The sequence below is a fragment of the Castanea sativa genome, chromosome 4 (genome assembly GCF_040712315.1).
Source record: "Castanea sativa cultivar Marrone di Chiusa Pesio chromosome 4, ASM4071231v1".
Lineage (NCBI taxonomy): Eukaryota > Viridiplantae > Streptophyta > Magnoliopsida > Fagales > Fagaceae > Castanea > Castanea sativa.
Genome location: NC_134016.1, coordinates 17,542,853 through 17,565,073, shown reverse-complemented (window position 1 = coordinate 17,565,073; position 22,221 = coordinate 17,542,853). Strand labels below are relative to the sequence as shown.

The 22,221-nt window shown below is 33.7% G+C and overlaps 2 protein-coding genes across 5 annotated transcripts; both read left to right on the top strand.

The window, feature by feature from the left end:
• The first annotated feature begins 346 nt into the window (after nt 1-346).
• Nucleotides 347-6,181, top strand: LOC142630589 (flavonol synthase/flavanone 3-hydroxylase). The gene is made up of 3 exons (XM_075804605.1): nt 347-879; nt 1,292-1,619; nt 5,679-6,181. The coding sequence occupies exons 1-3, from the start codon at nt 413-415 to the stop codon at nt 5,889-5,891; spliced, it is 1,008 nt and encodes a 335-aa protein (XP_075660720.1). The 5' UTR covers nt 347-412; the 3' UTR covers nt 5,892-6,181.
• Nucleotides 6,182-9,873: 3,692 nt separating this feature from the next.
• LOC142631736 (oxysterol-binding protein-related protein 1C-like) lies at nt 9,874-18,792 on the top strand. 4 transcript variants are annotated; one of them, XR_012843653.1, is made up of 10 exons: nt 9,874-10,801; nt 11,746-12,108; nt 12,658-12,760; nt 13,306-13,739; nt 15,087-15,242; nt 15,359-15,526; nt 15,602-15,742; nt 17,505-17,749; nt 17,883-17,996; nt 18,105-18,792. XR_012843653.1 is itself a non-coding variant. In XM_075806024.1 (10 exons), exons 1-10 carry the CDS (start codon nt 10,292-10,294, stop codon nt 18,270-18,272), a joined length of 2,391 nt encoding a protein of 796 aa, XP_075662139.1. In that variant the 5' UTR covers nt 9,878-10,291; the 3' UTR covers nt 18,273-18,792. The 4 variants fall into 4 exon arrangements, 3 of the variants coding, with proteins under 3 accessions (XP_075662140.1, XP_075662139.1, XP_075662141.1); XM_075806024.1 differs by having other exon boundaries at nt 9,878-10,801; nt 17,516-17,749; XM_075806026.1 differs by having other exon boundaries at nt 10,662-10,801; nt 11,760-12,108; nt 17,516-17,749.
• The last annotated feature ends 3,429 nt before the right edge of the window (nt 18,793-22,221 follow it).

Here is a 22,221-nt window from a genome sequence, read left to right as displayed (position 1 = left end):
GGTGAAAATAAAATATAGGGACCAAAATAGAAATTGCGTGAAAATGTAAAAGCAAAAATGAGTTTTTAGCCAAAAAAAAGAGTTTCATTGTACATGGGAAGTGCGTCTGATGAACAGTTTTTTATAGGATTGTATTACTCCACGTCCTTTGCGTGGTGGGTAGTTCTATCAAGTGAACACTATTATTCCACGTCGTCGATTCTTTCCGTCTCTGTTTTTGGTAAAATGAATGTCTCATGACCCATATTCACGTCGTCTTTCATCTGAACTGAAGCCGCATTAATTAACCATTTCTTGTACCTCCACCTTCCACTCTTCTATACCCTCTATAAAACAAAACCAAACCAAAGTTGCGTAATATGCCAAAAGCAAAGAGAGAGAATAGCAGTGAAAGTGGGCTAAGTTGTGTGCAATGGAGGTTGAGAGAGTTCAAGCTATTGCTTCCTTGTCTCTCACCACTGATACCATCCCAGCAGAGTTCATAAGGCCCGAGAAAGAACAGCCTGCTATCACTACATTCCGGGGACCGGTCCCGGAAATCCCAACCATTGATCTTAGTGACCCAGATCAAGAAAACCTGGTCCGTTCCATTGCTAATGCTAGCAAGGAATGGGGGATATTCCAAGTTGTCAACCATGGTTTACCCACTGATGTTATAGCCAAGTTACAAGCTGTTGGGAAAGAGTTCTTCGAACTTCCACCAGAAGAGAAAGAAGTATATGCTAAGATCCCTGGCTCTCAGAGCATAGAAGGCTATGGAACCCAACTCCAGAAAGATATTGATGGAAAAAAACCTTGGGTGGATCATCTTTTCCATAAGATCTGGCCTCCTTCCGCCATCAACTACCGGTTCTGGCCCAAGAACCCACCTTCTTACAGGTTTTTATCCCTTTTTTTGACGAAAGAAGATAGGTTTTTATCCTCTAACTTTGGAACACATAATGAATTCTAAATCTGTAGCATCACTATCAGTCATGGGCTGAGTACCGAGGTCGAGGGGTACTTGCACCTGGCCCCATCTAACAAAATTTATTAATATTTCTTCTATTATATTATATAATATAATAAATGCATTCAAAAATTATATAAATAAATAGTTAATAAATAGGATGGTTTTTTAAAACCAAAACCCACATGATATAATGAATTAATTTCAAACTGTAAAAAGTCATCATATATAAACAACTCTAGATTAATCCTATCCTGATTGTGAAAACTTAAATTTTGGTAAGTGTTAAATTTGACTCATTTTGGTCTTTGTTGCTTGTGTTTAATTATTTATTGGGTGCAGAGATGCGAATGAAGTGTATGCAAAATACATACGTGAAGTGGCAAATAAGTTGTTCACAAGTCTCTCGTTAGGGTTAGGGGTTGAACGTCATGCACTAAAAGAAGGAGCGGGTGGAGAAGACATAGTGTATATGCTGAAAATAAATTATTACCCACCATGTCCTCGACCTGACCTAGCACTCGGAGTAGTGGCCCACACTGATTTTTCCTCCCTCACCATTCTTGTGCCTAATGAAGTTCCTGGACTCCAAGTTCTCAAAGATGACCATTGGATCGATGCTAAGTACATACCTAATGCATTAATTGTTCACATCGGTGACCAGATTGAGGTCTCTCTCTCTCTCTCTCTCTCAATTAATTTTAAAAATATTGATATACTTATAAGTCAGATTATTGCTTATTTTTTCTATCATTTGCTGATCCCAAATGACTCATCTATTTATTTTCTTTAACTTTTGTTTATTTTTCTTATTATTTATGGGTCTCACGTAAATCACATACGTATTTTATTTAACTTTACTTTTTATTTACAATAAAAAAGTTTTAACAAAAAACTACATAAATTGTTTTCAAATAGACACTAACTAGTCTATATCATGCATAAACACTTTCACCAAAACAATTTTAAATAGGCTTTTTCTAACATATGCCTTTAAATCATATGTTAGTAAACTATTTTAAGAAATTTTATATCAAATATTGAAAAATTTGTCAAATTTTTTGACAACTTTTTCTATTCCTAATAAAAATTTACTTAAAATGAATTGGTACATATATTAATCAGACCCCCTTTTAAATATAATGTGCTGGATGTAATTTGTAATAAGATTTTTCCTAATTCTAATTGGATGCAGTTTAACAAGTTTTATGGTTGTGTACATGCCTGAGCCCACTAAAGTACATGTCTTAAAAAGGGAATACGGCAGTGACTTCACCTTTAAAATGGGGGTCCATTGGATTCCTTAGGACCTAATAATTAACAAGAAAATAATTAACAAGAAGGTTGTTGGAGAGCATCTCCAAATGTCTCTTCAAATTTTTATATTGTTCGGAGAGTGAACAATTTATTTTATCTTTTTCTTACTTACTTTTTCAAATACACTTTTCAACAAACTCTTTATCATTTTTTCTATCTTATTTAAATATTATTTCTTCATTCTTTATTTAATATTTCTTTTTCAATCTTCTTCCATTCATCTAATTTTAATGAGAAGTACTACGTTCTTAATATTTTACAATATTTTTATAATAAATCATATGTGGTAAGTTATTACTGATTTTAATTTGAACACATCACTTAATTTTTTTTTTCATCAGTATTAGTTAATAACAACCAACTACTTAAAATTTATTGTGAAAATATTGTAGTAGCATTTCTCAATTTTAATTTCTTATTCTTTATTTTATTTTTCCATTATCTCTTTATTTCATCCACACGTTTCTTTTCCCTCTTTTTTCCTCTTTTTTTTCTCCTCCACACCTTTCCCTTATCTCTATCTTCACGTCTGGAGTTCTCTTCACTTTTTCTTTTCTTTTCTTCTCTAGCACTTGCTCTGGAGCTCTCTTCAATTGTCTTTTTTCTTTTCTTCTCTAGCACTTCGTCTACTCTAGAGCATTGAAGCTGCTCTCTCTCTCTTTCTTTCTCTCTCTCACATCGTCGGTGGATGACAAAGGCTAGAGGACAACCTTTTTTCCCCTCCCACCACCACAGGTTCTCCTCTCCACTGAGGTTCAGATGGGTCATCTTTGCTCTTTTTTTCTTTTCTTTTTTTGTTCTAATTTGATTAGTTTAAAAATTGTGATTTGAGTTTGTATTTTGATTGAGAGCTCCGTCGATTTTGTGCTTCATCGTTGTTTTCTGATGAGAAGCAAATAGAAAGTTTTTCTCTAAATAGAAGCAAGAGAGAGAGGGAGTGCAGAAGAAAGAGAAATGGAGGAAAGAGAAAAAAGTCTGTTTTTATTCAATTGGGTATTATTTTAATGGAGTATATTGTTTAGAGGAGCTACAGTAATTCTAGAGAGCTAATGTAGCAAACCTATAAATAAAAAAAAAAAGGAGATGGAGAGGCTGTTGGAGGTGTATTTTTGTGTGTTTGTGCTCCAAATTAGGCTTTAGAGAGCCTATTGGAGATGCTCTTACTCAATTTTTTTAAGTGGACAATGTTGTGGCACGAGAGTAGTCCATTCACTAAAATATTGATCATCAGGAGATAAATAATTAAAATTTTTAGAATTACATTTTTTTAAATAAAAACTAGTATGAAGGAATCTATTCCAATTCATTACATAAAAATTTATAAGACTATTTATATTTATTGTTTAAATGAGTTACATGATTCATTAAAAAAAATGATATAACTAAACCCGTATTTCTCATTCAAACTAATTTGGAAGTAAATATTTTTCAAGATGCTTTTTAGTTACTTTTTTTTGTCTTGGTATTTATATTTGAAATTTTTTTAAAAAAATAAAATAACTTTTATCTTTTTATCTCACTCTAAGCAAATAAGTTGCCAAACACTACAATATACCAAACAAACATATACGTGGAAAATGGGTCTATAAACACGAGAAAGGATATCTTGTACAAACACCATTAGAAGATAAAAAATTCAAAAATTTTAGAATGAAAACTTTTAGGTTTTTGTTTATTAAATTAATTGAGAAGGAAGTAACTAAAAAAGATTTTTATTGACTTAAATCTTTAACTCCATCTCAAAAAGAGTGAAACGAAACCCTATGTAGAGAATGGATCCATAAGATCGAAAAAATATCTTCTATGCCCATTCCTACTCACATGCTTGTGGGAATTGAGATCACGGACTTGTGAGCTAGGAGTATGTTCTATGAGATAATTTCTGCATAATTAAGCACATATGAATTAAGAATAAAGAGTGAGGAAAATAATTATATAGCTAAACAATGTTTTCTTTAAACCTTTTGTGAAAGGTCATATATAATATATTAGAGAAAGTTTATAAACAATTTTTTAACTACAAGTTTTATCTCACTTCTAACATGATTGACTGCGAGTGGTGAAGAAAAAATAGTACTACTGTTCATATGAAAGTTATTGCTTATTACTTTTAGTTGACCACGTCAACAAATTATAGCAAAAATTGTGATAAATATTAATTGTAGTCACAGAAAAATTGTATTGCTCTTGCCAACTAGCTTTTCGGTTCTTACAACCACTTTCTTTCTTCTTCTTTTTTATTTCTTATTTTTTTGATAATCTTACAGCCACATTTATGTTCACAATAATTCCTTTGTAGCCTCCCACTCTTGGTCACTGGATATGCTTATCAAGGTTTATATATATATATAGAAAATGGTTATCAAAGTTAGTAAATAAGCTATCATTTACATTAAAAAAAAAGATTTGTCCAATAAATTTAGGGATATAAATTTTTTTATTATGTTGTCTATTATAATAGGTGTATAATAAAGATATAGTGGCAATTATGGGACTATATATAAAACTATTTTTGCTCCCATAACAATTCAAAAGTTGTAAAAACATACATAATTATGTCCCTATTGCTAATGAAGTTAGTAACATTTTTATCCACAAAGATGTACAAAATTCATCACCTAAATTTCATGCATATAATTTAATAGAGATATATTGCAATATGGTGACTTTGATAATATGGATAATTGTTGAGAATTTGAGAGAGAATAGGAAATTCCTTGGAGCACCAGAATTTTGTTCAAACTTTTTTTTTTTTATATGAATTTTGTTCAACTTATTAGTTCACAATATTGGAGATTTATTCTGCTAACAAAACTATATTTTTCTTTTCCACCTATTTCAAATTTTCTTATTATGGATACTACTATGAGATTTTTGAAAAAAATCTAGGATCACATCTTTTTGTATCACATTTCATCACAATCCTAAATGATAAAGAAAAAGTTATGGATTCATGTGAAAATGACATATAGTCAATCACAGTCAGCCACATAGAATAGTTGTGTAAAATAAGTGATCCTAAAATTATTTGAGATTTTTTTTACCTAGGAGAAGCTTGTATCTAGTGTCTTTTGCACTAAATACGATACAATTTGGAAACTTGTCTAGTTTTGGACACGTGTCTGCATCGTAACGTGTTCAGTGCAAAAAAGCACTGAACACAAACCGTATCCTATTTACCTTAACTTACTCTAAGAAACCTCAAGGATGGACCTAATGGTTTTTAAGGCCTCAGAGATTCATGAGGTCTTAGATTCGAAACCTTTAACTAACATTTTGGATCTACTCTTAAGAGATTCTTCCCTTAATAATAATTTAAATAGAAACTAGAGTGAAAATAAGGATCGGACTCAATATCTCCAGATCTCATATATACCATGAAAAATAACAGATTCTTGATGAAACTTGGCAGATTCTCAGCAATGGAATATACAGGAGCGTGCTGCACAGGAGCACAGTGGATAAAGGGAAGGCTAGAATGTCGTGGCCAGTATTCTTGGAGCCACCGGGAGAGTTTGTAGTGGGACCTCTACGCCAACTTGTTAACGAAGAGAACCCACCCAAGTACAAGGCCAAGAAGTTCAAAGACTATGCTTATTGTAAACTCAACAAGCTTCCCCAGTAGTTAATTAAAGAAGCCTGGGATCATGAGAAATTAATGCATTAATAAGGCACTGTAGTGCTTACCTTAAAGCTACTCCGGGTGTATGTCAAAGGTTTGTCTGTTTTATTTTTTGTAATTGGTTCTTTGTGTTTCTTTCTAATTAATATCCTATGAATAGAGGATATATCAACATTGTTAATCTCCCCAACATTCAATTCACCACTCCTCCAGATTTTGTGTATGAACGTTGTTGGGTTAAAATAAATTGACTCATTGCAATTAATTAATTAATTACTCAAGTTTATTAATTAGATCAAATTTCATGCAATAGCATGGCAGTACAAATAAATCACCAAAATATCTAAATGCAGCGGAAAATAAATTTGACACGGTTAATTTGTTTACAAATGAGAAAAAATACCAAGACAACACTCCACTGGGTGATTTTAAGATCAGCACTCCCAAGAATCCACCATTATTAATCACAAGCAATTACAAGTATAAGTAATCTTACCAAGCCCTTTGGCTTATTCCGAAATACCAACCTACAGTTGAATCCTTACCCCAATACCCAATTGGACTTGTATTGTAGTGGTAATCTTTTCGTGCAATGCACGAATCCCAGTACGTGACTAATTAATGATGCACGGATCTTAGTACGTGACTAACTCCTTTGCATGAATCTCAGTATATAACTAACTCTACAACAACTCTTTGATTGATGTAATTGATTTGCAACAACTTCACATAGAAACACCAATAAGATCTTTAATGATGTTGTGAAAAACTTTGCTTGGTTATAGCAAGAACTATTTCTTCTGTAGGAAGAGGCTAAGGTTTCAAAAAGAAAACTTTATGAAGCTCTCTAGGGTTAGGTTTTTCTTTTTTCACCTCCTTGTTTAAATAGGAGCTCAATTGGCTCTCCTATTCCAAATAAGTATACACAAACCTTGAGCTTTCCTAATCCAATAAACATTATACAAACCCATAAACAAATAGTCTTTTAGAATAAAAATGTTGCTGGCTATAGTCTAAATCCTGTAAGCTCGATAAATTGAGACATGTGTGGAGATTTAATGAATCTCGACAGATCGAGCTTCTGTCAAGGAGGTATCAAAACCAGCAAATTGCACCTTTCTTGAGCAGTTCTTGAATAACCTTCATGTCTCCTATGTAACCACTTGTAATGATCATCTTGAACCTACTTAGATTTACCCAAATACAAGCAAAGTGCGTTTTGTCAAAGAATATGACAATTACATAAAAATATGTCCCTTACAAACATTTTGTTTTATATTCTCATATGATGTATTCATATCAAACTATTTGTTGTTTTCAATAATATTTTTGTGAAGATTGAAGAGAACTATTTGTTGTTTTTAATAATATTTCTGTGAAAATTAAAAAGAATAATGGAGAATTGTATAAGATGCATAAGAGTAAGGAGAAAAGAAGAAAGACGGTTCAGCCTAATAGCCTACCATACCACTAATCACTAAAAGACTAATCTTGATTCACTTCGCTTGATAACAGGTTACGAGAGACTCATATTTATAATGAGATTAACAAAATAGTCAAACATCATTTGAATTTGAATTGCATATTAACTGTTTCAATAATATGATTTTTTTTCCCCTTTTTAACTTGGAAAAAAGATTCTTTTATTAAGTACTTAAAAGTACAAAAGGAATGCAATAAGAGCATATACAAAAAGAACTACGAACTGAGCTCTTGTAGTATAGGTGTATGACAGCTACAAAAGCTAGCTTAAGGACATAATTTACATTACATCAAAAAGACCATACAGAATCTATATTTCAAGGACCACGCACAGATGCTCATGTGCATGCAGCTCTATCAGCTCATGTGCATAGCTTTCCGTTTAATATCTACAATCCAATCAGCAATTCTCCAAGGGACCTCACTACATCACTTTTGAAAGGCATCAAAGCAAACTTAAGAATATCCCTCACTCTTAACTTTCCCGATAGTTACATCAAAGCTCAGTTTGACAAATCGCCAAGCAGATATGGGAAAAGCTGTGGTAGTGTACCTGTAGCCCGTGTTACAAGCTCCAGTATTCTAAGATAAGATTACTCAAATGAATTAGTGTTAGATATATGTAGTTAAATAATTAAATTTACCATTGTTCATCACCTTAAACTTTTGGTAGAATCGTTAATTTAATGGTCAAGAGATATTCTCCAATGCAGCACCAGATTCCTGAGTCTCCAAAGTTGATTCAATATCAAAGCGATCATAAGTAGGAATTGATCTTATTGTTCCACATCTGTTTTTTATCAGTAAATTAAATAAATAAATAAGGTGTGGAACAATGATCTGATTGTTGCCCATCAATCTCTAGTTCTTGAGAAGTAATATTATGGAAACCTACCAATGCCAAAGGATTTTCAACATGCATCTTCATCCCCTATCATGCACTTTACTTTCTAGATTTTACTAAAAATAGCACAACCCTGTCTGGTTTCATCTGAATGAACTATAGCTTTGTAGCTAGGCTGATTTAACCATTAGAACAACAGAATTTGACTTGGTCTAGATCCATATATTGGATCCCCATGTTCATCGCCCCAAAGAGAGATGTTTTCCATTGCCCTTTCTGTCGCTTCATTGAACCACCCCGTCAGTATTCTCAAATCCTAGTCGAACTTGTCTCTATCATCACCAAAAAAATTTATCTGAAATTTATAGTTCTTATTTCAAGTGGGTTTGGATTTGTCTCACACGCTAAGGAATGAAAACATACTTGCTTCGAGCAATGCAATCTTTTGTAGTTCAATTTGCTAATGAGAATAAGTTAACTAACTCTATTCTACTTTACTCCTAACTAGGGTCATGCAAAAAATTGGCTTAACTTGCCTAATCCTCACCAATCTAACCCAATCTGTGCGGGTCTATTAGTGACGAAGGTCGGGTGAGCGGGTTAGATAGTTAAATTAGTGCATTGGGTAAACAGTGGGTTGAATATTTTTTACTCGCCACAATCCAACCCCTATTATGTCTAAAATAAATATATAAATTATATTTATATACTTTGTTATGTTGCAAAACTCTACTTCACTATCCCACCCATTTTATTTCTATCATCTCTTTTTATTCCCTTTTATTTTTTCACTTTCACCTCTCTTCTCTAATAATTTCTAGCCACACACTCTATATAAGATTTTGTTATTATTCTTACTCCGTACAAGTCTAATTTGAGATTCTGAAATATTTTTCTTTCAGTGCAATAAACTTTTTATTATTCTAATAAAAAATAAATGTAGTGTGTTGTAAATATTTTTAATAATAGTTGTTATTTTTTCTTTCCTTTTTTGATTGAGAGTGCAAACAACTATTCAATTTATTTGAAATAATTTCATTTAGACGGTTGAATTGCCAACCCACCCAACCTGCTCAACCTACCAAGTTGAAGCCGTTAAGATTTTCAACTAACATGCTAGATTTAGAGATTGGTGGGTTAATAGCAAATTAGAATACCACCTAACTCGTCATTAGAGAGTTGATTAAAAATATTATCCTCCACTCGCCCAATCCAACTTGCATGCACTCGTACTCCTAACACAGACTGTTACTACTCCTAAGATACAAGATAAAAATGTGTTAAATTGGATTTGTTTTTCTTCGCATCTTCTCCTTTTATAATGTGAAAGTTCCTATAATGTGAAAGTTCCTACCGCTATTTGAACTTTTTAAAAAAAATACTATTTGTCTTTTATCATTTTCTTCAACAAAACATTGCCACGTGTCGCATTATATTCAAAACTTCATTCCTCCACTTTCATTAGGAAATATTGGTGTTGACATGGTATCTTTACTTTTTTTTTTTAGGCATAAAATGTCAAATAAAGAACTTAATATCGAACGAGTTAAACGAATGATAAGAGGAATCATTATAAAATAAAGATAAAGTTTAAAAGCTATCGTATATAAGGGTGAAAGACTTGGATTATTGATTGGTATATATATGTATCATGCTAATAATTTTGTAAACTATTTCTTTATAAAGCTCACCGACCTGTCGTCTTGTCTCGTCGTGATACAATTACGGTCAAAGTCAAAGCTATCACCCCCGAACCCGAACCCGATCTTATTTTTAATTTCACGGGGACGGTGACGGTGACGGCCAAAGCCAGCTTGTCAGTTTCGCCACTCTGGCGGACTTTTCGGATTCACAAACAAAACCAAAATTCGTTAATACCGATTCTTCATTTATTATTCTTTTCATTTATTCCTTTTTCGAATCTCAACCAAAAAAAAAAGAAACGAACGAACGTGTATTGTATAACCGAAAATATCCACGACAAAAAAAAATCCAATCACCGTCCGATTTTCACGGCAACCGTTTCGCTCTCACTGTTCCTCAAATGATTATTTCCTGATCGATCGATTCCACAAGAATGCACCCAGTCTATTGCGTAACGCAAGTACCGGATCGCACCGCCGCCGCCGCCCCTCATTCTTTATCAGATTTACTAAACATGCCACCGCCGCATCCCAATACGCCGTCGCTTCGATCGCTGTCGACTCACAGCTTCCGCATCAGCAGCGATCACAGCCGGCTGATCAAGCGGTCGAACTCCTCGGCGCTGGAGCAGTCCACGACGCGGCAAACGGCGCCGTCGTCGCTGCGAGACATGGACGTTGTGATAAACGACATCGTAGGGAGTGGAATCTCCGGGGTTCTGTACAAGTGGGTGAACTATGGGCGTGGATGGAGGCCGCGGTGGTTCGTGTTGCAAGACGGTGTTCTCTCCTACTATAAAATCCACGGTCCCGATAAGATCGCGGTTAATCACGAAACCGAGCGCGGATCTATGGTGATCGGCGAAGAGTCGTTCCGCCGTCTCTCTAGGAATAACCGCACCCAATCCCGCCTCCGTAAACCCGTCGGCGAAATACACCTCAAGGTTTTTCTCTCTTTCCTTCTTTATGCCCTGTTTCTGTTTGGATGATATCGGTTTTTTTAAGTTAGAGGAGAATTTACTGTCTTTTGCGTTTTTTTTCTTTTTTTTAGATACCGAACAAAATGTTAATTTTTGTTAGTTAATGAAGAAATAAATGTGGTTGATTGTGGAATGAGAATTATACAGTTTTAGGCAAAGTTTGTTAGAATTTCATTTTGTTTAAAGGCCTTTTATCAATAGTGGCGAACATAGAAACAAAAAAGTACTTTTTCAATAGTTTATGGATTCAATATATATATATATATATATATAAAAGAGAGAGAGAGGGAGTAACATTTTCAAATAATTTAAAGTTGAAAATAAACTTTTAAAGTTTAGAGATGAAAAAACAATTTTTTTTTTTTTTAAGTTATAGGAATGAAAAACGAAATTTGGCTGGCTGTGAAATGAGAATTATATAGTTTTTAGTCTAAAATATTTTTTTCATCTCTAAAGTTTGCTAAATTTATTATTTTATTTTTTTTTGGAACTTTTCAAAAAGTTTTTTATCAATAGCAGCAAAAATAGGAAAATGAAAGAATTTTTCAATAGTTATCATTTTGAAGTTTAAAGACAGAAAATGTAACATTTTCAAATAACTTAGGTTTAGAAAAATAAACTTTTTAAAGTTTAAGGATGCAAAATTTATCGAAATTCATGCAAATTTTAGGGATGAAAATTGGACAAAAAATGTAACATTGTCAATAGTTTAGTACCTGAAAACAAACTTTGTAAAATTTAGGGATGAAAAATGAAATATATGTGAACTTTAGGGATGGAAACAGCATTTTAGCTAAAGTTTTAAGCGATTGTGTGTTAATATAGTGTTTGATTGTGCGATAAGCAATGTAGGGTATGTTTGATTGATTTTGAGAATAATAATAATAGTGAATGCATGAATGCTTAAGGTGTGTTCGATTAGGGAGAGTAAGTCGGACGAGAGGAGGTTTTCTGTATACACGGGGACAAAGAAGAGGCTGCATTTGAGGGCAGAGAGTAGGGAGGACAGGGCATCATGGTTGGAGGCGTTGAAGGCGGTTAAGGACATGTTCCCACGGGTGTCTAATGCAGAGCTAATGGGGCCTGCTGTCGAGAGCATGGTGATCTCCACGGAGAAGTTGAGGCAGCGTCTTTTGGACGAGGGGCTCAGTGAGGCCACCATCCAGGACAGTGAGGACATTATGAGGAGTGAGCTGTTGGAGATGCAAAGGCATCTTGTGGTCCTCAAACAGAAGCAGGTGTTGCTCATTGATGCACTGCGTCACTTAGAGGTATGTCTTAGATAAGTTCTTGACAGAGAGGGTTGGATTGGACGTTACATTTATGATCTGGTCTACACTTTTTGGACTCTTTTACCTAATCATTTGTTTTTAACCTACTCCTAAATAATTTTACGTTTTTTGACACTTCTGAAATTTGACAGTTTAACACACAATTTCAAAGCAGAGTGAGCTTACAAATTTTTTAAAAGCAATATTTACCTAAAAGACTTTTTTTTTTCTTCTTTTTGATGATGTTGTTATTATTTTCATTTTGTTTTTGTTTTTTTTTTAATTCTTTATGTGTAGTTAATTACATTAATTTGCATTTAGTGTTCAAATTTTGAAAGCCACTGGGTTAACTATTAATTTGGAATTAATATTCACCATGGGCATTTGTCTTTTCTTTCATGTAAACAAGCTTGTAATTAGAGAAATTTGAGTATTAATTTTGTGGAAGATACATTAATGGGTAAAAGTTTGATTTTAGTTGATCATTGCAAGTGGAACTCAGTTTAACTGGTAATGGAAAAGTTACTTCCTACCTATTGCTTCTTCTAGACAGAAAAGGTTGACTTGGAGAACACACTTGTTGATGAAAGCCAAAGGCAAGCAACCGAGCAAGGATCTTCCTTTAGATCAAAGCAAGACAAATATATCAGCGGTATGATTTAAAAAACTTTATTTTTGTTTAATTTTCTAAAAAAATAATTCCCAGTTAATATGTACTCATGGTGGAAGAATTTTTAGTGGGACATAGTCAAAAATATTCTTTAAAACTAGCTTTATATTATTTTTCTTTCAGTAATAAGAACAGGCCTTGCGATGGGTTAATTGAATTAGTGTAGCAGTAATTCTCTTTTTGGTATATTTGTGGTTTATCCTTTGCCTAAACTTTAGGAAGAATTTTCTTTTACAGCAGTTGCATGCAACCAATCTCTCACAGCCACTGGGAACCACTCACCTATAGACCCCACATGATATACAAGACACTACCTTGTACATTTGATTCACATTTATTTCTCTGTTCAATAACAATTTGACATGTTGTGGGCTCTTTATGCATGCTAGATTCTCTCGTACTTGATGTACTTCTGTCTTCTTCTTTTTTATTGAAAGATGTACTTGAAGACAGAAGTACATTTGAAGACAGATGTACTTCTGTCTTCAAATACTAATCGTAGCATATTTTTGTGAAATATATTACAGAGGGAAGTGGAAGTGATTCTTATGATGACATTGACAGACATGAAGTAGAGGAAGAAACTGATGATGATGACCATGCATTTTTGGATACTCGAGATTTTCTTTCATCAAGTTCTTTCAAAAGTATTGGTTCTGAATTTCAGAAATCACCACTTGATTCTGATGATGAAGAGTGTCTTGACTCTGAAGATGGTGTCTATTCTAGCCTGAGATCCGTTAGATGTCCTCATGTTAGGCGCCGTAAGAAATTGCCTGAACCAGTTGAAAAAGAGAGAGGGGTCAGTCTTTGGTCAATGATCAAAGATAATATTGGGAAGGATCTCACCAAAGTTTGTCTTCCAGTTTATTTTAATGAGCCCCTCTCTTCTCTGCAGAAATGTTTTGAAGATCTTGAATACTCATACCTTCTAGATCAAGCTTATGAATGGGGTAAAACGGTATTATTCTACTAAAAATCTGATGGTGTTTCTTGCCTTTCTGAAAGTTGGTTGGTTGCAAATAACTGCACATTTTCTATAGTTAAATTTGTTTAAGCTTGTACATTTTTTTTTTTTGTTGATACTTTAACCAGTAGCGCTAGCATGCCTATAAGAACTACCACAATCTTGTTGGCATGCTAGTTCTTTTTCCTTTTTTCCTTTTGCTGAATAATAATGCCTCTGCAATTATTTAATGTGATTTATAGAGTCATTAACAGATGCATCTTGCCTGATTTATTTACTTATGATGTTTCATTTTTCACTTACGTGTACTTCATTTGGAGCTGGTGATTCAATAGAGTGGCCAATCGCATTAGTGCTTTCTATTATTTTCTACATTTCACCAATTTCCTGAGTGGAGTGGTAACTCTCCTACCCAGCCAAAGATGAAGATAAAGATATAAATAGAGAATTTTCTTTCTTTTTTTTATTTTTTCTGTTTCCTAAAGAAATTGTTGCTTAGTAACTTTTAACCAATGCCAGTTTGCAATGTCATCTGGTATCCTTAGTTTCTGTGTACTTGTAGGTGTTTGTAATCTGAGCATTGAATTTACTATGTTGCCATTTTGTAAAAAAAGATGCTTTGTATCTGTTTAAAGATATCTTCTGCACATATCAAAACTAACTTCCCATCTCCTTTTAAATTCAGTTTAACTAGGGTTGATCAATAAGTGGAAAGGATAGTATTGTTTCTTTTAATAGTCAATGGGAGATAACTATTTTGCCTCTTAATTTTCCAAGTAACTAGCGGGCTTGTGATGGCAGTATTTTATCTCTAGCCCTGCCTTGATGCTGGCTTTACCAAATAAACCAATTGGTTGAAAATTTAATGATACTCCCTCTATTCTGTATCGCTTGTCTACCTTCAATAATAATTCCTTTATTCAATTTATGACTTCTTAAATAGATTGAAGTATAAGTTAAGAAAGTGATTAAAATTTGTTGATTGAATTTTCATAATGGACAATATTCTAGGACATCTCAAAATTGAATAGAGGACCAACAATGTTCTGGTATATTTATTTTTTAGTAAAGATGTATTAGTTGAAATGTGACTGTTTATATGATTGAATATGCATTCTTATCAGAGGAGTCACTTTGTTTTGTTCAATTGATTAAATATTACCTTTATTGTCTAATACAACCCAATGATGCCCTTTTTTTTCGGAAGAAAAAGATAGACCTTTGATGCCTTTTATTGTAGCCAGTTCATGGTATTGGGTTTGTCTTGATAAGTTTATTTGTAGTAGTCTTTTTTTTTTTTTTTTTTAAACTTCGTTTGATGTCCTTGGTGAAAATATGTAGGGTAATAGCCTTATGAGGATTCTGAATGTAGCAGCATTTGCAGTATCAGGGTATGCCTCTACAGATGGAAGAACTTGCAAGCCATTTAATCCACTATTGGGTGAGACGTATGAAGCAGATTATCCAGATAAAGGAATTCGTTTCATTTCTGAGAAGGTATTATTATCAAGTTAAATATTTTAGTAATTATGTTCCACCAACCATTGTGTTATTTGTTGATAATTAGAATCAAATTTGCTGATAATTAGAATCGAATGTTCATCTCGAGATAGGTCAGTCATCACCCAATGGTTCTTGCATGCCATTGTGAGGGGCGTGGCTGGAAATTTTGGGGAGAAAGCAATTTAAAAAGTAAATTTTGGGGTCGTTCAATTCAGCTTGATCCTGTTGGTCTGTTGACTTTGGAATTTGATGATGGAGAAGTTTTCCAGTGGAGCAAGGTATGTTTTTGACATTAAATAGCATTTTCCAACTTCTGTAAGGTGCCTGCTAATTGGCTAACACTTTACTATCAGGTAACAACATCCATTTACAACCTCATTTTAGGAAAATTGTACTGCGACCACTATGGTACAATGCGTATAGAGGGGAATTGTGACTACTCATGTAAGCTAAAATTCAAGGAGCAGTCAATCATTGATAGAAACCCTCACCAGGTGGGTCTCTCTCTCTCTCTCTCTCTCTCTCTCTCTCTCAAAACACTAACATTAGGCATCAGTAGAAACACTGAAAGGATCTTTTTATGCAAGAATTTGAGAATTGCTTAGTAACTAGCACTTCAGAACTTTTATATTAAAAGGATATAATTTGGAACTTCTTTTGATCCTTTTTCTTATGAATTGAATGAGTCTTTTCACTAAGACTTAATGTATCACATAACTACATTAATACTTTACACTTGTTCCATCTTCTTTTTTTGAGTTCATCATACATTAAAGGATCTAAAATGTTTCATCTGTACACACTCCAGGTATTTTGATTGTCTCCCTTTTCTCAATAATTTGTTTACTAATTTAAGAAAATGTATAGAGTCTTAAATATATTATCATGAACTCAATATGTACAAATGCCCTCCATATGGTATTTATTTTTTTTGCATTCAATGTGAATAAATTTCCCAGTGTCAGATTAAAAAACAAGGGAAAAATTGGGGAATAACAACCCTGTAGTGGGAAAAGTGTTTTGTTCATTAGTAAATGAAATGTTTAATTTATTGACTTTTCTCTTTGTATTTAATTCTCACTTCATTGCATCTGTATCACATGAATGTTTGCAACATTGTGGTTGATTCTAATATTTTCAACGTTAACTTTGTTTGGGTCAATGCATGTAGGTGTTGTAATAATTATTTAGCCTCTAAAATGGATATGATACTTGATGTAGCCATGGAAGATTTTTAGTATGTTGCTATTTCTCAATTTAGTCAATATAAAATTTATTTCTGTTAGGTCATTGCATGGTGTACAATTGAAACAAAGGTGTATGGTTTTAATGGTCTAATTATAGGTATTTAAGGTTGGGTGTTACGTTTTACAAGTTAGCTAGTTTTATATTTAGGGTAACTGAAACTCTTGCAAATTAAGGGTATTTTGGTAATTTAGTTGAGTCAAGAACTATCTAATAGGTTTGAAGTATCTCAAGTTTGATTCATTTAAGTCCAAGTTGTCATTTATTACCTTATTAGGTTCTTGGTTTACTTGTCTGATAGGACATGGAAAGCTCAGATGACTAGCTTTTGGCCTCTCTTAGTGGCACTCTGTTTGATTGGTCTAGGGCTTGGGGACTCACCTATAGTAATTCTCTCCCTATGTTTCTTAGTTCTGTCCTGTGTACTTAGTTTATTTTCCTCTCTTCTCTTTTTTCTCTTTCTTTTTCCCTTTGTACTTATCTCTCTGCCTTATGTTTTTTGCATAAGGTAGTGTTCTTGAATGCATATATTTTTACCTATCAAAAAAAAATTTAGAAAAAGTTAGATACAGTAGTTGATTAATAAAAATATTAAGTGTTTTGAGTATTGAGACCCGTTAGCCTTATTGTTTTATTTTTCTTTTCTTTTTTTCTTTTTTCTAACTTGTATTGTCCATATGCATTGTTCTTGTTAATATTCACACAACTGTTCACATACACTGTTGACAAAATATGGGCTGATTTAATTTCAGTTTCTTCTCACCTCTTTTTAACCCTGAAACAAATCTTTTCGATTTCCTATTAAAACACTAATCATTTTGAACCATAACCCATCTTTCTTGAAATTATAAGTCCTAAATTCACTAATTTCCTCTACTTCTTCCACAATTTTTTCCCAATTTTTTTTCTACCTGAGTGTTGCTTTAGAGAGTTGGATAGGAACTGCATTGCATAATTTTGGTATTCTATGGGCCAATATAGAGCTGTCATGATTTCTGTTTGTAATTTAAGTTGCATTGCAGGTACAAGGTATTGTCCAAGATAAGCATGGTAAAACAGTGGCAACTTTGATGGGGAAATGGGACGAGAGCATGCATTATGTAATAGGTGATTTTTCTGGGAAAGGGAAAGAATCAGATTCATTGTTAGAGACCAGGCCTTTGCTTTGGAAGCGGAGCAAACCATCCAAATATCCAACCAGATATAATCTAACACGCTTTGGCATTACACTAAATGAACTTACATCTGGACTTAAGGTGATGGTTGTTTACCTAGTCATTTTATTACTGCCTCATCATCTTATCCTTTCCCCTCTTCCCCCAATCTTTCCATTTGTTAGTGAAGAACGAAATAAGGCATCATCTCTGCTGACATCAAACTAACACACAGGAGAAGTTACCACCAACAGATTCAAGACTCAGACCTGATCAGAAGTGTTTAGAGAATGGGGAGTATGAAATGGCTAATTCAGAGAAGTTGCGGCTAGAACAGAGACAGCGGCAGGTTATAATCCATGCATGCTTTGATAGTGTTTTGTTTTTGGTCTTTTGTTCACTAGACCTGATTAAGTAAGATGGAAATAATGGAAATTGTGTCAATGTGAATTTGCAGGCACGGAAGATGCAAGAGAGGGGATGGAAGCCGAGGTGGTTTGCCAAGGACAAAATTAGCAATACGTACTGTTATATTGGTGGTTACTGGGAAGCAAGGGAAAAGCATAACTGGGAAGCATGCCCTGACATCTTTGGCCAGTTCTCAAATGATCAAAATGTTGACTAACCCCCTTCCAACCCATTTTTCCCCTCTATATAGTTCTTTACCTTTTCTTCCCTTCGTTCACTCTTCTTTCTCCACATAAGGCCCCTTACTCTCTCATCTCATTATTATTTTTTTTTTATATCATTATTTCTTTAAATACACAGAAAAGGGGCTTCCATGCTTGCCATTTCAAGCAGTTCGAGAGGCCACATGAAATACATGAGACAATGTTGAAGATGGTGTCATCACTTAATAAAAAACTTCACAAAGGCTCTGTCTTCTACTTTGCCATCTCTAAGTGAAGAATATGTAGCTGCTGGCTCATTACTTCCTGCTCTGGCTTTCAATCGATTCTAGCTTGGGTGGGTATGGGTCACAGATTGCAGATGCACTGAACTAAAATTCATGTTGTTTCTTATTAGAAATTTAGTTTTCTTTTTCTTTTTTTTTTTCTTGACAAATATCAGGCTATTATACAAAAAATTGTAAGTTTGTTGAGTTCCCTATTCGAAGCCAATTTAAGCAAGGGCCCCTCATATCACGTATGGTCGTTTATAGTGATTTTTTTTCATTTTTTTTATTTGCAAATTTTTCTCAGAAAAGATAGTGATTTAAATTCATAGAAGTTTAGCACCAATATAATTATATTAATAATGCTATAAAAATCCGTTTATACAACATAGATTGGTACATTTTGAAACTTTTTCATGCCTCTGTCTTGTGATTTCGACTTGCAATTGCAAAAATGACGTTTTGACTGCTGAAATCAAACCATCGAATTGAATTGAAATATCATGCTACTATAAGCTTCAATGAATAATACACATTCTTAAAATTTAGGTGTAAATGCATTTTTAGTTTTACATTTTGACGTTTTTTCATTTTAGTCCCTACATTTTATTTTTACCATTTTTAGTCCCTAAACCAATTAACGCGTGTTATTTTTGTCATTTCTGTCAGTCAACCGACGGAAATAACTGAGGTGGTAGCCGGAGGCATTAAAATAATATTAAAAATGTCACATCAGTATCTAATTTTTTTTTAAAAATAATTTTTCAATTTTAACTAAATAAAAAAAGAAAAAATAGAATTAAGAACAATAAGAACAAAAAAACAAACCAGAACCAACCTAGAACTAAACAAAAACTCAAATTTAAAAACACAAAAACAAAAAAAAATGAAGTATTTGCTCGTTGTTAAGGCGAACTGGCAATTTTGCCTACAAAAACCGAGGTGAGATCGACTTTCGAAAACAGGGTAAGATCGTTGTCGCATAGGGTTTCTTCGTCATGTCGTTTAGGACGGCCCAGGCGTCGGCGATGAGCTTGAAGGCTTGATCTGCGAGAGGGAACTTGTTCTTGTCTGGGTGGAGGAGTAGCGCGAGCCTGCAGTACTGTTTCTTGATGAGTTCCTGATCGTCCAATCGGCAATCGAGTACCAGTCGTGGTGGTTGTTCATGCGCTTCTCGGCGGCCAAGAGGACATTGGTGACGGCCAAGATCTGATCTAAGCCTTCCAAGAGCGGCTCGGTTTCTTGGGCTAAGATCACGAAGTCACGTGAACCGGTGAGATCTCGGGTTTGGAGGAGCTTCTCGGAGATTCTGAGTAAGCGTTCGGCTTCGACTCTGTTTGGGTCTTCCATGTTTGTTTTCTTCTTTTGATGGTGGTTTTTTTTTTTTGGGTGTTTGTGATTGGTTTTTGGTTTGTAACTGTGGAGAGTTGGGGTTGTGGGTCTTGTGTGTGTTGTGGGTTGGTGTTGGTGGGTTGTTGTTGTTGTTGTTGTTGGTGGATGTGGGGTTTCTGTTGGGGGTTGCCGTTGCTATTGGTGGATGTGGGGTTTCTGTTGGGGGTTGCCATTGCTGTTGTTGGTTGCAGGTGATGGGTATTTGGTTGTAGATTTGTTCTATGGGTTCGGATTTGGTTGGGTTTGGTTTTTGAATTTCAGTTTGGGTTTTGGGGTTTGATTTGATGTTTAAATGAAATTTCAGAGGTGGTGGTAGTGGTGGTGGTTGGGTTGCAATGGTGGGTTGGGTTTTTTCTTCTTGTTTTCATTTATCTCCTAGTGATCTGGGGGTTTGAGTTCTTGGTTTGCTGGGATTCTGTTCTTGTGGTGGGTTTGAGTTCTTGGTTGCTGGGTTTGATTTGGGAAGAATATGAAAAGCAAGTTGTAAAATGAAGAACAATCTGAAGAACATGAAGAACAATCTGAATTTTAGTTTTTAATTCTATTTTTATCTTTATTATTTAGTTAAAATTAATAAATTGATTTTTTAAATTTATATGCTAATGTGTCATGGTGATATGGCATTTTTAATGATATTTTAATGTCTCCGGCTGCCACCTCAGCAATTTCCGTCAGTTGACTGACGGAAAGGACGAAAATAACACGCGTTAATTGGTTTAGGGACTAAAAGTGGTCAAAATAAAATGTAGGGACTAAAATGAAAAAACGTCAAAATGTAGGGACTAAAAGTGTATTTACGCCTAAGATTTATGACTAGATACAAGTGATTATAACCAATTAACTATGATTTGTTTGTAAAAATTATTAATTATAATTAATTGCTTTCCAAAATCTCATTAACTCCATGAAGGTCTTTCTACTAGACAAGTTTTAGAGTTAGGATACAGGATGGAAAAACACCTGGCACCTCAAGCTTGCCTAGCCGTAGCTGGCCTTTATATATCATTACTTGACAAATAGATGGTATGTTTATCCTTGAGGCATAGAAGGTGTGCATTTGTATCTAGACCTTGGTGTAGTTTACGAGTCATATGAGACAAATATGGAAAGTGGTGTAGACATGTGATCACAGAAACATAGGCATGTAAGGGATTAGGCAGCAACATCAATCATATGAGCATAGTATAGGCCAAGAAATCTACATATAAAAATGTGAGCATACATACAGACACAGCCCGACTCTACTATAGAAGTAAATGATGTGGTAGTGTAAGGCCCCTAAGTAGAAAAACGCCCCCAAACTTTAACCAATAGAGTAATTTTTTATCGTAAAATTATTAATTAAGTTCAAATATTAGCCAACACATAAAATAATTTTTTTTATCTAATTAAAAACAAGTAAAAGAGAGAGAAAAATGTTACGTCCTCAACATTTTTCATAACAAATCACAAATGACAGGTTGTTATTAGCTATTATTGGTTGGTAAAAATGTAATTTCAGTAATGGGTTAAAATTAGAACCAGTAATAACTTAATACTTAGGATTTGTTGTGAAAATATTATAAAAAAAAAGAGCAATACACAAATAATTTTGCAACATTTTTCACAACAATTGAGTTGACAAACTTTTACTAGTTTTTATCTAGGTCTACCACAAATATCACATTTTTACTTACCACTATCAATTTGCAACATCAACAACTATGAAAAGTTTCGTCAAATTTTTTGTCTATCGATTTTCTGAAGAAAAAAAAAATCTACATGGTTAATTAGTAGTCTCGCATCTAAAACAAGATAATAGAATTTAAATAATACTAAAAAAAAATTCTCAAAAAAATTCTTAGTTAAATATATAAAAAGCTTCAAATCAGCCTTCACCTATGAGAGAGAGAGAGAGAGTGTGTGTGTGTGTGTGTGTGTGTGAATTAGGGTTAAGCAAAAAATAGGAAAGAAAATAATGTTATAGGTATTTTGCACTTAATACGAACTAGTGTGTAGTCTCGTGCATATGCACGGGTACAATTAAAAACAATTATAATTATATGATTCAAAATTTTTATTTTTTTTAGAAGATGTTCAAATTATACATGGTATTAGCTTACATTTTTTTTTTTAAACCATACATTTCTAAAATATGTAATAGTTAGATATGATTTAGAATTTAATTAGTTTTAGACTTTTCAGTTTTTGCACCCAATCATTTATTTGTCACAAAAATTAAATACTTAGGGTGCGTTTGGTTCAACGGTAAATCAGTTTCAGAAAATATTTTACACATTTGCGTGTG